This window comes from Petaurus breviceps, unplaced genomic scaffold (genome assembly GCF_028583685.1).
Source record: "Petaurus breviceps papuanus isolate PSGF00001 unplaced genomic scaffold, PetGlider_PUasm1.0 90925, whole genome shotgun sequence".
Classification (NCBI taxonomy): Eukaryota; Metazoa; Chordata; class Mammalia; order Diprotodontia; family Petauridae; genus Petaurus; species Petaurus breviceps.
In genome coordinates this window covers 5,226,083-5,244,772 of record NW_027187380.1, presented here as the reverse complement: position 1 = coordinate 5,244,772, position 18,690 = coordinate 5,226,083, and the positions used below count along the sequence as shown (strand labels likewise).

At 41.5% G+C, this 18,690-nt stretch overlaps 1 protein-coding gene across 1 annotated transcript in view; it reads left to right on the top strand.

The window, feature by feature from the left end:
• MAP3K14 (mitogen-activated protein kinase kinase kinase 14) overlaps window positions 1–18,690 on the top strand; it is a 52,471-nt gene that overhangs the window by 15,884 nt on the left and 17,897 nt on the right. The window contains exons 2-3 of the mRNA XM_069076186.1: window positions 15,943–16,212; window positions 17,769–17,838. Of these exons, the coding sequence (XP_068932287.1) occupies window positions 15,963–16,212; window positions 17,769–17,838 (320 nt within the window). The 5' untranslated portion in view covers window positions 15,943–15,962. The remainder of the gene's footprint in view (window positions 1–15,942; window positions 16,213–17,768; window positions 17,839–18,690) is intronic.

Here is an 18,690-nt window from a genome sequence, read left to right as displayed (position 1 = left end):
CAGCTTGTCCTAGGGCCCACCTGGTGACTCTGAGGTTGTATGCATGTATGGTGTATGCACCATCTCTCTTCTGTGGCTGCCTACCAGATTACACCATCTGGGTTCACTCCATTTCAAGGTCATAGACTCCAGCATAGGTCTTTTGATTCCAAATCTAGAGCTCTTATATAGTAGCATCAAACTGCCTCTAGGCCAGCCACTCTGGCCTGAGCCCCGACTTCTAGTTCTGACTCTGTCATTAACCATTTGTATGTGTTGTTGTCTCCTCACCTCTGTTTCCTGATCTGTAAAATGAAGGGCTGGACAAGTATTGCCTCAAGTCTCTTAAGTGCCTCTGTGTTCCTTATGACCATGGCCAACATACATACAACAAACAGTTTAAGCCCAAGCAGGCATCAAGACCCTGTACTCTGGCAAATGTACGTACAGCCTGAGACCCCTTTATCTTCACAGAGTCTCACTCAACCCTGGAGTTTTTATGTTTTTGAAGAGGAGGAAAAATAGATATAACACTAAATTTAAATTTAAAAACCCCAGAAGTAGGTTGCTTGCTATCACTTTCCCAAAAATCATTTTACCTTTTCTTATCTTATTCTTGAGAATCCCTTTCTTAACTTCCTACATTGATGAGTGAATTCTAAAAGGATTTGGTAGCAATAGTAATAGCTAGGTGCTGAACTGTTCACCTGCCAGCATTGAGTGCCTTTGCTAATCACACTTCTACACAGTAGTGGAACTATGGATCCTCTCACCTAGGGCTGGGGAAGTAGGGTGTCACAACTTTGTTCCCTCTACCCATGTAAACATGAAAAGTCTGTTTTATCACCTTTGCCTTGATCCTGCCTGTAATTGTTACATTTGTTGAGGATTGACAAATATTTAATTGAGTGTTTACCAGGTACTTTAGGCAGAGACTCTGTCTAGATATGATGTGGGCCCTGCCCTCAAGCAACTTACAACCTATTTGGAAAGTGAAGGCATAGACATAGAAAATAGCAATACTGGATTGTATACACTGGGTGCCAAATGATCATTATAGCAAGTAAGTCCTCTATATTGGACATTCAGAAACCTTGTCAAACATCTCATGGGCTGCATAGCACTACCAGGGCTTTGACTGAAATTAAAATGCATTTTGGGAAATATTGAAAAAAAACAAATAAAAATACGTAACACTTAGATAATATTAATATGTAGTTTTTCTAAGTCAAAATTTGACCTGCATGGATCCTTATGTGTAGTTTAATGGCCTCTGTTTCTATTTGAGTTTAACACCATTGCTCTACTTGTGCTTCTTAAACTGTGGTCAAAACCCCATATGGGGTTGAAAAAATTTGGCCATAGTAAAAGGTTTCTGAATATGCAACAACCAAAAATCAATTCAAAATCAAACTGGGGGGGAGGGGGTGTTTCTGACAGTGCTTGCACAGCTTCACTACAGCCTTGGTTCTGAACACAAAGTACGGGCACTTTGCACCGCATAAGCCCTCAGGTCATGCAATACCAACAAGCACAGAATGGGTCATTGGGAAAAGTTTAAGAAGCCCTGCTTTAGACATTCAGAGGAGAAAAAGATCACCTTGGTCCAGAATAGTTAGGGAAAGTTTCTTGAAGGAGGTTTCTTGAATGATTGATGAGATTTGTAAAAGCAGAAATGAGTGGGGAGAGCAAACAGTCAAAGTGGGAAGGGACAGAGGGGCAGTAAAACATGGAGGTAGGAATTCCTGCTTGAAACAGAAGAAACCAGTCTGAGTGGAGCAAAGGGTTGGGGGGTAGGGAGGAGTGTGTGGTAGTGAGAGATAGAGTTGGAAAAAGTAGATTGGAATCTCTTGGAGTTATCTTTTCATCCAGGTCTTCTCTGTGCCACTCATTGCCATCTCTCCCCCTTACTTGCCTTGCACAAGCCTTTGTAGCCTCAGTTTTTCATTCTTGGCAACCACAACCTGACTTGTCCCAAGGAAGCCTAGTGTCTAGGAAGGGTGGAAGGTCACAAGAAACAATACTGAAGTGAATTTGGTTTGAAGCTAATTAATTATTAAGGAAGTTGAGTTATCCCACTTCTGCTATTTTTCCCACTATGAATTCAAAGTACATTTTCCCATTTCTAATTGAAATAATTACTAGAGGGATTTACATTGATCTATCCTCATCATTCAGTATCACTCTCAGCATTAAGAAGTTTTCATAGTGGTCCTATAAGATTACAGGGCTTTGGGGGCAGAGCCAAGATGGTGAAGTAAAAGTAGGAACTTGCTTGAGCTCATTCCCCAATCAACTACAAATACCTATTTAAAAAAATTACTCTAAACAAATTTTTGAGTTATAAAACCCACAAAATGACAGAGTGAAACACATCTCTAGCTGAAGACAGCCTAGCAGGATGACAGGAAGGGTCTATCCCACCCAGTTGGGAGTGGAGCACAGTCCCATGCAGGCAATGCCGCCGGCACAGACCAGGTCAGAACAGGTCTCGGGATTGAATCACTCATTGGCAGGTGTGGTGGTTTCCAGACTTCTCAACCCACAAATGCCAAAGACAGAGTAAAAGGTCAGTGGGGAAACTCTGGTGGACCTGGGTGAGAGAAGAGCTCAGTCTGACCCCAGCCCTGGGGTAGTGGCAGCATCACAGCTGCTTCCAAAGCTCCAGACCCACAGATGGTGGGCAGCTAATCAAGCAGCTAATCAGAGGGCAGTTGCTTTAGCTTTGCCCTGCTTAGATCTGGGTTGCAGTCTTGGGTGGTGGTCCTGAATGAGGAGGAGCACTGGCATGGCAGAGCTTGTGGTAGCTGTGGAGAGGGAACCCTCCTTACAGTAATGAGTCAGAAAAGAGTGCCTGTGGTCACTCACAGACCAGAGAACAGACAGTGAGAGGAGTGAACGCTTCTCCTTTGATCATATCACCTTAGAAGAACTAAAAATTAACAGGTGCCTAGAAGTAGCTTTGACAATAGCTACGCAAAACCCCAGAAATTCAGGATAGAGCACTCTACACTCAGGAAGTAGAGTCCTACTTTGGCAAAGAGTTCAAAAGTCAATTAATTGGCTGGGAAAATGAGCAAACAGAGGGAAAAAAATCAGACTATAGAATCTTTCTATGGTGACAAAGAAGAACAAATCATAAAACCAGGAGAAGACAACAAAGTCAAAAACTCCTGCGTCAAAAGCCTCCAAGAAAAATATGAATTGATTGCAGGCTACGGAGAAGCTCAAAAAGGATTTTGAGAATCAAATAAGAGAAGTAGAGGGAAAATTGGGAAGAGAAATGAAAGTGATGCCAGAAAATCATGAAAAACAAGTCAACAGCTTGCTAAAGGAGACCCCCCAAAATACAGAAGAAATTCCTTAAAAAATAGACTTAACTCAAATGGCAAAAGAGGTCCAAAAAGCCAATGAGGAGAAGAATGCCTTAAAAAGCAGAATTGACCAAATGAAAAAGGAGGTCCAAAAGCTCACTGAAGAAAATAAGTCCTTCAAAATTAGAATGGAGCAAATGGAAGCTAATGACCTTATGAGAAATCAAGATATTATAAAACAGATCAAAAGGATGGAAGACAATGTGAAATACCTCATCGGAAAAACAAATGACCTGGAAAATAGATCCAGGAGAGATAATTTTAAAATTATTGTATTACCTGAAAACCATGATCAAAAAAAGAAGCCTAGACATCATCTTTCAAGAAATTTATCAAGAAAAAACTGCCTTGATATTCTAGAACCAGAGGGTAAAATAGAAATTGAAGGAATCCATTGATCACCTCTTGAAAAAGATTCCCAAAAGAAAATGCCTAGGAGTATTATAGCCAAATTCTAGAGTTCCCAGGTGAAGGAGAAAATATTGCGATCAACTTCTATGTTAAGGGATTGGAGGGCTTGGAATATGATATTCCAGAGGTCAAAGAAGCTAGGATTAAAACCAAGAATCACCTGCCCAGCAAAACTGAGTATAATACTTCAGGGGAAAATAAGGATATTCAATGAAATAGAGGACTCTCAAGCATTCTTGATGAAAAGACCAGAGCTGAACAGAAATTTGACTTTCAAATAAAAGTATATGTATGTGTGTGTATATATGTATATATATGTGTGTGTGTGTGTATGTTTGTGTATATGTATATATATGCACAAATATGTGTGTATATGTATATATGGTCAGAGGGCACAGGGTGAGTTGAATATGAAGGGATGATATCAAAAATAAAATTAAGGGGTGAGAGAGGAATATATTGGGAGAAGAAAGGTGAAGATAGAATAGGGTAAACTATCTCACATAAAAGAGGCAAGAGAAAGCTATTATAATGGAGGGGGAAAAGAGGGAGGTGAAAGTGAATGAGTCAACCTTATTCTCAATGGATTTGGCTTAAGGAGGGAATAACATACACTCAATTGGGTCTCTTACCCTACAGGAAAATAGGGGGAAGGGGATAAGAGGAAGGGAATGATAAAATGATAGAAGGAAGGGCAGACTGTGGGTGGGGATAGTCAGAAGCAAGCCCTTTTGAAAAGGGACAAGGTCGAAGGAGAAAATAGATTGGGTGGCAGGATTGGATGGAGGGAAATATAGTTAGCCTTTCACAATATGATTACTATGGAAATGTTTATACACATGTATAATTTATATTGAATTGCTTATCTTCTCAGTTGGGGGGGGGGGGTGAGGAGGGAAGAAGGGAGAGAATCTACAACCCAAAGGTTTTTTTTTAACGTTAAAATTTGTTTTTACATGCAACTGGAAAATAAGACATACAGGCAGTGGGGTATAGAAATCTATCTTACCCTATAAGAAAGTAAGGGGGAAGGGGGTAAAGAGGGGGATAGGAGGGATAGAAGAGGGGGCAGACTGGGGAAAGGGGGTAATCAGTATGCTTGCTGTCTTGGGGTAGGGGGTAGGAGAGAGATGGGGAGAAAATTTGGAATTCAAAATCTTGTGGAAATGAATGTTGAAAACTAAAAATAAATAAAATTCTAGAAGGAAAAAAAAGGATTACACGTCTTTAAAAATCTCCATTTTACTTATGGGGACACTGAGGCATATGGTGTTCTGAAGTAACTTGCTAAGATGTTACCAAGACCAAATAGTGCCAAAATCCAAAAATCATAATGTCTTAACATTGGACATTACTACTGTATATCTCCATCTTAGTTGGTCACAGTACATCCCTTAAAAAGGCTGGGTACAAGTGGGAACCAATTTTTTAATGATTTATATTTTATTTTTCCCAATCACATTTAAAAATAATTTTAACATTCTTTCTTTAAATAAAATTTGAGTTCCAAATTCTCTCTACCTCTCTTTCCCTCCTCATTGAGAAGATAAGCAATTTGATATAAATTGCACGTGTAGTTGAATGGGAGCCAGTTTTGAAAATGAGGAAACTCGGGACGGCCAGGTAGCACAGCGAGTAAGAGCATCGGCCCCAGAGTTGGGATGGCCTGGGATTGAATCCTGGCTCAGACACTTAGCACCCACCCAGAAACACCTGGCCGTGTAACCTTGAGCAAGTTACTTAACCTCAGTTGCTTAGGGGCGGCCAGGTGGTGCAGTGAGTAAGAGCACCGGCCCCAGAGTCAGGATGACCTGGGATTGAATTTGGACTCTGATACTTAGCACCACACCCAGAAATAACTGGCCGTGTAACCTTGAGCAAGTTACTTAACCCCAATTGCTTTTAAAAAAAAAAGAAAGAAAGAAAATGAGGAAACTCTAAGCCACTTGGGGACTGAGAAATGAGGTAGAGGACAAAGCTTCAACATTAGGCAGCAGCGGGTTTAGGCTGGGAGTTGCTGATTTGTTTGGTGGGGCAAGGAAGGCAAGGGCCATATTTGTTTTGTATCCCTTGCAGAACACCAGTGGTGCTTAGCTTGAAGTGGACATGAAATACATGTTATTAGGACAAGACAGGGTTGTGGTGGGCAGTGCTTTGGACTGAGTGTATTCAGTGAAAAGAGCTCATGGCCTGTATGGCATGCATGCCTTGCTGTGTATAGGCTGGCCTAGTTAGTTAAACTTCAGGAGAAGTTAACTTTTGTGAATATTCTGGGAGAGAAGTGAATGGAGCAGTACCTTTCAGGCCTTTGGCATTGAACTTGGCATCCAGTGTCTCAGCCTGTTAAAATGGTTGACTTAATGGGAACATGATGATGAAAATGTTGGGTGATCCTTGATTCAGCAGGCCCCTTAGTTAACCACTGTTTATGTTTGGGTTTTCTTTCCCAGTAGTCCACTTTTAGGCAAAATAATAAATGATCCTCCTAACATGCTATATCAGGGATTGAGGGTTTAGGAGGTTTTTTGGTGGTGGTTGTTGATGTTTTAAACAGCTGGTTTCCTATGTTTTTCTTCAACTTAATATGTATTTAGCCCAGTCTCCTACATCTCACTCAGCAGTACTATGAGATCATCGGTCATCAACCCAAAGAACTTTCAGAATTTCAGATATAATCCAAACCTAAAAGGGACCTTGGAGACCATCTTGTTTTACATATGAGAGAACTGAGATCTAGAAAAGTAAAGTGACTAGAATCCTGGACTTGGACTTAGGAAGTGAGTTCAAATCTAATCTCAGACATTTATTAGCTGTGTGACTGAGCAAGTCACTTAATCTCTATCAGTTTCCTCATCTGTAAAATAAGGATGATAATAGCATCAACCTTACAGGAGTGTTGTGAAGATAAAATAACATATCTAAGGCACTTTGCAAAGCTCAAAAGTGCTAAATAAACACTAGCTATTGTTATTACCATCCCCTCAAAGGAGGCCTCAAACAGGGTTAGATCAAGCACTTGTTGGCGATGCTGGAAATGGGGGTTCTGAGTCAGGTATGAGTTGGGCTACGTGGCCTCAGAGGTCTCTTTCAGCTCATGGCATTGATGGGGCCAGATTCATTCAGGAAGCCTGAATTCCCTGCAAGGCCGACTGCCTGCAGAGTAGCACTAAAAGATCTTGGCTTATAGGATCAGAAGAATCTGAAACATCGAGCTGGAAGGCCCCCTTACTGTTCATTTCAGATGACTCCTTTAGTTTTTCCATAAGGAAATAAAAGCCAAGGAGTAGGGAAGAGGCTTACCCAAGGCCACACAGTAGTGAGTAGCCAAACCAACAGTCAGACCCAGATCCTCTCTGCATATGTAGTAGGTATTTGATGAACATTTATTAAATTATTCATTGTAGGGCTGCCCCAGTTACACCCCCCCCAAAAAAAGTCCCCAAACAAACCTCCTATTGATCTGCTTGGAGAAAGCAAAACCAGAATTATTAGAAACCTTGGGGTTCCTTAATAACTATAGTTATTATATATAATATAATATAATGTGCCCTTAAATACATGCTGGGATACTGAATAATCTAATTCTCCTTTCCATTACTCCTTGGTTTTCTTTTTTTTTTAGAGGGCAATTGGGGTTAAGTGACTTGCCCAAAGTCACACAGCTAGTTATTGTGTCAATTGTCTGAGGCTGGATTTGAACTCAGGTCCTCCTGACTCCAGGGCGAGTGCTCTATTCACTGTGCCACCTAGCCACACCAGCTCCTTGGTTTTCTTGGGAACATGGGGAACACAGAGTAGGTTTGAGTGTAAGCAGCTTCCTGTGGTCTCAGCTTTGTCATATAGGGTTAATAGGAGAGCATAGGCATGGCCATGCACTGATAAGGGAGTGTTTAGGAAACATAGACAGGGCTGAGGAAAATTTTCCTGAAAGATGAGAGTTTTTAGGCTGTAGATTTTCTTTGTCTACTTCAAGGCAGGAGTAGGGTCATTCTAGGGCCACTAACTCCCTAGCTCCAAACTTCTGGGCTTTTGCCTTGCCACGTGGCTAGGAATATCAGACAAGAGATCACTGTTCTTGCTTTTTGCCATTTCAACATAGTGGTGTCTCCTAGATATCCAGGTAATCTTAGGAACAAAGCACTTGGTTCTGCATTTTCCCCAGTAGTCTCTTCTGCAATTGATCTGGGTTGTAGTTTTTTTTTTTCATCCTAACTCTCAATGCAGAAATTTGGAGAACTAGGAGAGGGGAGTGGGTGTTCACAGCTGTTGGGCAAAATTATACACGAGAATAGCCTAGTGAACTTGGAGGATAGTTCACTGAGTGCCTGAGTCACTGTCATGTGGCTGATGGAAGACTCTGAAGCCAGCCACAGGGGATTGCTTTACATCTTTCTGGCACTCGTTATGTTTCCCTGGGGTAGGGGTGGGGGGGGGCGGGAGGGTTGATACCTTAATATCACTAGCCTGGTGTCCTTCACCAGTTGTGCTCTAGAGTTGCAGCTGCTGTCTGTTAAGTTAGCCCCTGAATGTGCTCCTTGTTATCTTGGCTTGTAAGCTTGCCAGGTTGGTTGAGTCATAAGCAAAACCGTCAGGGATGTATGGACTTGGCTGCCTAAACCAAAGCATCCACTTCTCCTTAGCAAAGGCAGGTTCTTCTAAACCCTAGTAACAGAAGGACAAGGTGCCACTTACTGGCTACCCATCAGAAATAAGATGGCAGCCTCCATTTAACACCATGATGAAGCAAAGGCTTTTTGAGCTAGGCCTCTGTCATCTCACAGAGAGGTACTTGGTTGTATTTTGAGTGGGGTTAAATTACATCAGGTTTGGGGCGGAGTCAAGATGGCAGAGTAGAAACAGAACTTCTGCTGGGCTCCCAGTTCCACCTCCTCCAATTCATATAAAAAATGACTCTAAACAAACTTTAGAGCTACAGAACCCACAAAATGGCACAGAGAAGCTAACCTCCCACTGAAGACAGCAGGCAGGAAGGGACCAGCAAAGCACTCTGGGAACCAAGCCCAGCCCCAAGTAAGCCTGAGGTTTTAGCCTCAGGGTGGCCACAACTAGTGCCGGCTGGAGGGACTTTAGATCACCAGCAGCTGTGGCAGTTTCCAGAATTGTCAACCCATAGATGCTAAGGATAAAGTGAGAGGTCAGTGCAGTGTGGACTTTGGGACCTGGGAGTTTGGGAATTCGGTCTGACCTTTGCCCCCTGGAGAAAGAAGCGGCTGAGGTGTGGTGGTCATCCAGCCACTGCCTTGTGGCTGCTTCAGAGCTCCAGGCCTGCAGATTGTAGGGGGACCAAGCAACCAGTCTGAGAGGTAATCACTTTTGCTTTAACCTGCTTGGATCTGGATCACTGTCTGGGGTGAAGGTCCTGGGGTGCGTGACCAGTGTGCCAGAGCGTGTGGAGGCTTCAGAGAGGGCAGCCAACTAATAGCTCCAGCATCTAAGAAAACCTCAGCGATTAGGACAAAGCTCCCACCCTGGTAGCAGAGTTCTATTGTGGCAAAAAGCTCAAAAGTCAAGTAATTGAGTGGCAACATGAGCAAGCAAGGGAAGCAAGGCAAGCACAGTGGTCTGATTTTGGATTCTATTTTTGGGGACAAAAAGGATCAGGGCATGGAACAGGAGGAAGACAACAAAGTCAGAACTTCTGCACCAAAAGCTTCCAACAAAAGAATAAGCTGTTTATAGGCTATAGAGGAACTTAAGAAGGATTCTGAAAACCAAACAAGAGTAGTGGAGGAAAAATTGGGAAGAGAAATGAGAATGATGCAAGAAAATTATGAAATGAGAGTCAACAACCTGACACCTTAAAAATAGACTAACTCAAATGGCAAAAGAGGCTCAAAAAGGCAAAGAGGAGAAGAATGCCCTAAAAAGCCGAATTTGCTAGATGGAAAAAAGAATCTCAAAAGCTCACTGAAGAGAATCATTCCTTCAGAATTAGGTTGGAGCAAATGGAAGCTAGTGACTTTATGAGAAATCGAGATACTATTAAACAGATCGAAACAAATGAAGAAATAAATGTCAGTGTGAACTATCTCATTGGAAAAACCACTGACCTGGAAAATAGATCCAGGAGAGATAATTTTAAAATTATTGGACTACTGGAAAGCCACGATCAAAGAAAAGAACCTAGAAATCATCCTTCAAGAAATTCTCAAGGAAAATTGCCCTGATGTTTTAGAACCAGAAGGCAAAATAGAGGTTGGAAGAATCCACTGATCACCTCCTGAAAAAGATTCCAAAAAGAAAACTCCTAGGAATATTATAGCCAGGTTCCGGAGTTCCCAGATCAAAGAGAGAATATTACAAGCAGCCAGGAAGAAACAATTTGAATACTGTGGAAACACAATCAGGATAACCCAGGATCTGGCAGCTTCTACACTGAGGGATCGAAGAGCTTAGAATATGATATTCTGGAGGTCAACGGAGCTGGGATTAAAACCAAGAATCACCTACCCAGCAAAACTGAGTATCACGTTTCAGGGGAAAATATAGTTGTTCAGTGGAATAGAGGACTTTCAAGCATTCATGATGAGAAAACAAGAGCTGAATAGAAAATTTGACATTCAGATACAAGAAGCAAGAGAAGCATGAGAAGGTAAACAGGGAAAAGAAATCATAAGGACCTTATCAAAGTTGAACTACTTACATTCCTACATGGGAAAACGATAATTGTAACTTATGAAACAAATATAAATGTGTGTGTGCATAACATACATATATATGTCTATATAGGAGGGTATATGAGTGTATGAATACATGTGTGAGTGTGTGTATATATGTGTACAGGTATACATAGACAGAGGGCACAGGACCAATTGAATAGGAAGGGATGATACTTAAAAGGTGAAATTAAGAGATGAGAGAGCAATGTAATGAGAAGAGATGGGGAGAGATAGAATGGGGTAGATTATCTCATTTAGAAGAGGCAAGGGAAAACTTACAATGGAGGGGAAGAACAGGAAGGCAAAAAGGAATAAGTCAACCTTATTCTTGTTGAATTTGTCTTAGGGAGGGAATGACATACACATTAAATAGGGTATCTCATCCTCCAGGAGGGTAGGGGGAAGGGGACGAGAGGGGGGATTATGGAAGGGAGGGCAGGCTGGGAGGGAGGGAAGTTGGAAGCACCCACTTTTGAAAAAGGACAGGATCAAAATAGAGAATAGAGCTAGTGAGGGGTGGGATAGGATGGAGGGAAATGTAGTCAGTCTTTCACAATATATACACTAAGGAAATGTTTTGCATAGCTGCACATGTACAACCTATATTGATTTGCTTATCTTCCCAGTAAGGGTGGGTAACGAGGGAGGTAGGGAAAGAATCTGGAATTCGAAGTTTTAAAACCAAATATTTAAAATATATGTATATTATTATTATTTTATATGTAACTGGGAAATAATATATACAGGCAGTGGGGCATAGAGATCCACTGTGCCCTACTAGAAAGTCGGAGGGGGGATGGGAGAATATATGGGAGAGAGCAGACTGGGGGACAGGATATTCAGTGAGATTGCTGTTTTGGGGTGGTGGGTAGGGGAAAATGGGAAGAAACCTTGTAACTCAAAATCTTGTGGAAATGAATGATGTAAACTAAAAAATAATTTTTAAAAATTACATCAGGTTTGGTATTGGGCATTTCCAAGATATTCAATAAATTTGTGATAAGTTGTCAAGACACCTAGATTTTGGTCCCAGCTTTGCAACTGGTTTGCTGGATTTTCTGGAGCAAATCAGTTTAGTAAGTCAGGTGTCTTTTGCATACTTTGGTGTTGAAGGTCATCCTTCTAAAACACTGAAAAACACCATGGGCACAGACAAGCAGATCAGTGTTGGGTGTTCAGTAAGTTTTTTTTAAAGCTGTTTCTAATAGAGGTTCACAGTGGCATGATTAATATCCTTTTACTATCATTTGAAAAGGAAATGTTTGTGTTTGTTAGTGTTTGTCAAGTTTGTAATAAAAAATAAAAAAGTCCCATGTGAAAAATAATCATTCCTTCCATCTTTGCAAAATAAAAAACCCAAAGAAGGAAGTAGCAGTGGGTAAATAGCACTGGGGTAAAAGATAAAAGACACTTTAGTTCCTTGGGCCTCTTTTTAATCATCTGAAAAAACAGGGATTTGAATGAGATGATCACTAAAGGTCATCAGCCATCCCCGTTCAGGCCTCATCACCTCACAGCAGGAACATTGCAATCACCTTCTGGTCCCTTGTCCAGTGTTTCCCCAGTCCATTGCATCCTCCACCTAGCAGCCAAAGTCATCTTCCTAAAGCTCACATCTGACCAAGTGACCTCCTCTGTCCCTGCTCAGTAAACTTCAATGGTTCCCTGTTACCTCCAGGATCAAATAGAAAATCCTGTTTCCCTTTTAAAGTCCTTTACAGACTGGCCCCTTCCAACTTTTAAAGTTTTCTTCTACTTTACTTCATGTACTCTGTTATCCAATTAAACTGACCATCTTGCCTGACATGTGACACTCCATCGCCCAATTCTCCCTTTTCATTGGCCTTTTTACCTTGCCTGGAATGCTGTGCCTCCTGGCTTCTTCCAAGACTCAGCTCTCATTCTCCCCCTCACCCACTACTACCTTACCTCTGAGATTATCTCTGATTTACAGTGTCTATCTTAGATGTACATAGTTGTTTGCATGTTCCCCAATTACAATGTGAGCTCATTGAGGACAAGGACCATGTTTTTGCTTTTCTTGAATCCACAGTGCTTGGCATACAGTAAGGGCGTAATATATGATTACTGACTGATGTATATGTGTGTATGTCATTATATAGAGGTAGATGTAGACATGTTTATATTAGCAGTTAGTCAACTGTTTTAGTCAAGGAGGGAACCTATATTGTACCAATAGCAGCAGGGAGGGTGGGTCTGAAAAAGGCCTTAGGACTTTCCACACCTCTGCCTCACTTAAATCCACTTCACAAGCAAGTCAAGATAACATTCTAATGTTGTCATTGGTCCTCTTCAAGAACAAAGGATGAACATAATTCTAGTCTAGGAAGACAAAGCATACTCACCAGAAAAAGGACAGAGTACAAACTGAATCCTTAAGTGCTGAGAGCCCATGGAGTAAAGTAAACTGAGTGAAGTTAAGACTGTCATTTTCTTTGTTCCTATTAACTCTTACCTTAAACCACGTTAAAAAAAATTGCTTTCAGTGAATAATTGTCTGCATTTGATACCTTGTTATTATGCATTGAATAAAAAAAAATTCTGGTATAGTCAGGGGTACACTTGCCTTTTTATGAACTTTAAAAGTAATATGGACCAAGATTTTGTGATTGTTGTTTGCACAAAATCATAGCAGGATCAGGCCCTTGTGGATGGGTTCCTTTGGTTTACAGGAGAGAAGGTGGCCAGGAAAAAGATGAAGTTTTGTTTCTTCCTTTTATATTTTAATCATTAATAATAGCTCCTGTTTGGAAAGGATTGGGGTGGGAGTGGACAGACAATGAAACAACTTTAGCCACTGCTGTTTTCTGAATTTGAATGTTTAGAAGTGTACTTAAATTTTTAAAAAGCAATTCTGTAGGAAGCATGCCAGTTGCATCTGGAGAGCCACAGAGCCATGATGCATCCTGGGAAACTAAGATCTAAGACCCTAGCTTGGCATATAGCAATTTATATCCAGAATGTAATACATTTTTTGGGTCAGTGACAGAAAACTAAAAAAAAAATCTAATTATTTCTCATATTTTTAAAAGGGTAATAATCCACTGTGAACTAACTAAGAATTTAGGTAAGGCTCTCCATGTGTCAAACAGGTGACAGATGTAATATGAAGATCACTGCTGATTTTATATATATGTGTGTGTGTGTCTGACTTATGACCAAAAACCTTTTTGTTAGACAAAAATGTTTGAAACCAAGAACCCCAACCGTATTAACAGAGAAAGATCCAACCTAGCAGTCTACACAGGTTTCCTCTACTTTTTCTCCTCTGCTTCATTCCTCAGTCCCTTGTAATCTTATTTCTGACCTTATCACCCAGCTAAAATTGCTCTCTCCAAAGTTACCAGTGATCTCTTAATGGCTAAATCAGATGGTCTATAGTCTTTCTCCATCCTTACTCTTTTTGACTGCAACACATATAGCATCTGATACTGTTGACCACCTTCTCTTTCTGGAAACTCTTTTCCCTGGGTATTCATGACAGTGCTCCCTCTCCGTTCTCCTATCTGCCTGACCACTCCTCAGTCACCGTTGCTGGTTCAGTTTTGTATCCTGCCTCCTAAATGTGAGTGTAGCTCACCCCTTCCCAAAGATCTGCCCTGGGCTCTTTTCTCTTCTCTATACTCTCTCTTGATGACCCCATCAATCCCATGGGGGCTCATTATCAGCTTTTTGCAGATAATACTCAGATCCATCTATCCATCCCTAGTTTCTATGGCTAAAGCAACTCATCTTGTCACCAAAACCCATCCCTCTTCCAAATTTTCCTGGTTCTGTCCAAGTTGTCTAGGCTTTCAGCCTTAACTCCTTACCCTCCCTTACCCCATGTAGGTAACATCTCTCACATCCATTCCCTTCTCTCTCTTCAGATAGCACTGGAGTTCAGGTCCTCATCACCTCTCACCTGGATTATTACAACAGCCTATCCTTATTTTGGTGGAGGCTGGGACAATAGCCTCAATTGTTTTCTCTACCTTAAGTTTCCACCCCCTCCTATTCATTCTCAGCCCAGTTGCCAAATTGATATTCCTAAAGCACAGGGTCTGACTGTCACTTTCCTTCCTAATGAGCCAGTGGTTCCCTGTTGCCTCTAGAATGAAATAAAATGCTTCTGTTTGGCATTTCAAGCCCTTTACAACCAGACTCCAGTCTACCCTTCCAACCTCATTATACATTAGTCCCCTTCAAAAACTATGGTCTAGCTCAGGGGTGGGGAACCTGTGGCCTTAATAAAAGGATTTGTTCTGTAAAACTTGGACTTGGTCAAAAGGCTGCACCCAAGAACTGAAGGTTCCCCACCCCTGGTCTAGCTGAAATGGTCTTCTTTGTGTTCTAAACAACATTCTATCCCACATCTTTCCACATGCAGTCCCTCTCAGTCTTCTTCCTGACCTTTACCCATTAGAATCCCCAAGTTTCTTTCAAAGTTCAGCTCAGACCCACCTCTTATAAGAGAACTTTTATTATTTCCCCACCCACCCAACTACTAGTATCTCTCCCTACAAAAATGCCTCAAATTTGTTTTATTTAATCTTATGTGTATACACATTGACTCTCCTGATAGTATGTCCTCCTTGAGGACAGGGACTATTTCAGTTAGGATCTTTGTATTTCCATTATGAGAGGAACAAAATTGAATTCTTTTTTATTTGGGAGAGTTGTGGATGGATTTTTAAATTGTCATGTGTTTGTTGTGCATTTGATGCAAAAAACTTGCTGATACATTGTATGTATGGAGGATATTACCATGAAACTAAACAAAAGGTCAGTTGAGAGATATTTTTCCTCTTTTCATTTTATATATGATATATAATATTTTTATATCTTAATATATATGTATATGTATGTATACATGTGTATATTCAAACAGTACTTCTGAGTACCTTTTACGTTCAAGGCACCATAGAGTATGCAAAGGTGAATAAGACATAGTCCCAGCCCCCAAGGAACTCAGCTTCTGAAGGATATGACAAATACGTTGATATCTGCACTACGCAGAATAGCATGAAGGTGCTATTAGAGGGATAATGATAATAGTAAAACAAGGAATAGTGTGACGGTGTCCTACAAAGGGTACAAAGCACTGTAGTGTTAATTCATGACTGGCAGGAGGTTAGGACAAGAGTGCATTCATGGAAGAAATGGTATTTAGTCTGGGCCTACATGTATGGAATATAGCATGGAAAGAGAAAAAAAACCTCACTTTTCCTTTTCCTGATATTTTCCTTTTCTGATTGTGCCCTGCCACTCCCTTTTCCTCCTTGGTATTGATCAAATTTATTCATCACACATTTAACTGCCCTTGTGTATAAAATACTTTTCAGGAGTGCGGAGGACAGTAAAAAAGCTGAACTAAAATATTGTCTCTACCCTTGTGGAAATTATAGCCTAAGACCAAAATACAGGTAACAGTAATTCAAAATATTACATTATAAATGAATTAGAGAATTTTCAACATGTGATTTGGTTTCCCTCAGGGTCTTAGTGAACCTGTGAGATGGCAGTGATGGAGATTATGTGCCAAAGTGCACCAGACTCAGATATTGGGCACCAGAAGGAACTTGCCAAGGGAAAGAGCCAGATTCCAGCCAAGAAGTCCAGTTCTGTCTGCAAGCTTGAAACTGTTGAGAAGAACCGGGTTTTCTGTGGGCAGTGGGAAATCCTGAATGATGTAATCACCAAAGGGACAGCCAAGGAAGGAATGGAAGGAGGATCGGCCTCCATCTCCATCATTGCCCAGGCAGAATGTAAGTGGTAATCCAGCCCAGTGCTCTCGGTCTAGGGAGGGAGAGGGAGCAATACCTTTTTATCATCTCTGCAGATCTGAGTCTGGATCTTGCTTTAACTTTCAAGAGACAGTGAATTTCTGCCTCATTCTCCCTTATTCTGTCAGTGGTTTGTGTAGTTTCATGACCTCTCCAAAAAGCCCCACTTCTGGTGGGAGGTTTACAAGATTTTCTGGGCTACCTAACTTCTTGCAAATAGCTGTCACATATATACACTATCTGAATGTTGTAGTTAGGATAGAGAAAAACATAGTAATTTTCCCACTCGGCAAAGGGAGGAAGCTTTATATATGACAAGAAACACAGATGACTCAAAAAGCAGTAATGAGAATTCGTGCCTGTGTCATATCAACATCTATGATTTATGATGTGGAAGAGGGCAGATTTCCTTGAAGACCCCCTTTTTGACTGTATCCTTTGACCTTTCAACTACTTGGTAGGTCCATCTATACATCTCCCATGAATCCATAGCCCAGCTCTCAGGCCCTGCTAGACTGATATAAAACAGAAGAGTATTGCAAGGCTTGTCCTCTTCTCCTTTTACTATTATCATCATCTTCCTACCTGGGTAAGAAGTAAGTTCACAGGGGCCAACAATAGTGGTGGCTTCCTGAGGGGACAGAGATGCTCCTGAGGGGAGCAGAGCTAGACACAAGTTCCCGCTTGAGGCCTCAGCTGACATTGCTGCTACCAAGGAAGTATTTGGGTGGGGTCTTTGGCCAGGGCAGAGTGTCTTTGAAGGTAAAATGACCCTTCTGCCCACTCCACCTCCAGTTTGTAGTAATTTAGATAGCACCTTAAGGTTTACAGAATGTTTTTAGACACCTCTGATTGGTCTCTAGAGATGTCAGAGAATGTGGGGGGAGCCAAAGAGTCACATCTAAAGAGATGAGGGATAAGACCTGGCATAAAATCCCATTTCTACTGCTGGGGCAAGTTTCTCCCCCCTCCTTATGCTTTATTTTCCTCATCTGTAATAAGGAAGAAATTGGACTAGAAGATGATCTCTTAAATTTTTTTTCAACTAATGCCTCAATGTGAAAAGAGTCAGTAATATTGAGTATAGAGAATGAAAACCCAAGAGGAGGGGTGATATGGGAGTCACAAGTGGTGGCAGAAGAGGCTTAAAGAAGCAGGCAGTGGAAGAGGTCAGGTGGCCAAGGGAAAGAGAAGATTGGTTTGGGTTTTGTTTTTTGTTTTTTGCAGGGGGGAAGGGAGGGCAATTGGGGTTAAGTGACTTGCCCAAGGTCACATGGCTAGTAAGTGTTAAGTGTCTGAGATTGGATTTGAACTCAAGTCCTCCTGACTCCAGGGCTGGTGCTGTATTCACTGCGCCACCTAGCCGCCCCAGAAGATTGTTATAGGGACTAGAGTACAGCTGCTTATTTCACTGCAGCTTATTTCCTGTAAAACTTTTCATGCCTTGATCTAGATGCTTATTTTCTGTTAACATTAACTCACCTAAGTGTTGAACACCTTATTCTTTCTCTTCCCCTTCTCCCACCCCCTTCAAACAGGTGAGAACAGCCAAGAGTTCAGTCCCACCTTTTCAGAGAGAATTTTTATTGCTGGCTCAAAACAGTACAGGTAAGGAGGCAACTTCAAGAGGGAAGGCAGGGAGATTTAACTGATGTCTCCTTTGCCCATCTGACAGAACCTAAGCAGCTCCCCTCTCCATTTCCTGGGGGATGACTTCTGGAATCAGGCAAAGTTTGCTGGCCCAGCTTTTCTCTTCACAAAATAAGTTTTTCAGATGCTTCCCACAGCTGATGGATGGATGCTTCTGTATCTTGCAAACTACTTCGGCATTAGTTCACTTTGTTTTCCTCCACCTTTGATGTCTTTGTTATCAGGGAGGGTGCTGGGAAACATCTCTGCGGCATCTGACATGTGGCCCCAGAGAAGTGCTGTGAAACCTGGCAGCCCTGCTTAGGAGACACTTGTTTGTGCAGTGTCCAAACTGCTCGCCTGTCTCCTCTGGGAAATGTTGGGGTAGGGTTTAAACATAAGTGTCTACTGAGGTCAGAGTTTATAGATTCATGGATTTAGAACTAAAAAGGGCCTCAGAAGTTACCCTCATTTGACAGAGTAACTTGTCCAAGTTCACCAAGCTAGTGAATGTCTGGAATTTAAACACAAGCCCCCTGACTCCCAGTCTTATACTCTTTATGTATACTCACAATATGCTAAGGGCATGCTCTTCCTCCCTGAACTCACTCCCAGTAGGGACCACATGAAAAACCCCAGCTAAATTGACTAAAAAAAGAATGCCCTTCCCCCACCTCTTTTCTGGTCAAAACTGTGTTACTGTGTTATTCAGGAAATTGTGAGTCGTTAATTTTGAGAATTGGGAAATTGTTCTGGAGAGCTGGATAAGTCTCCATCCCTCTAAGACTTGTCAAATGTCTTAATGATAGTATTAGTTGGCATTTACATAAC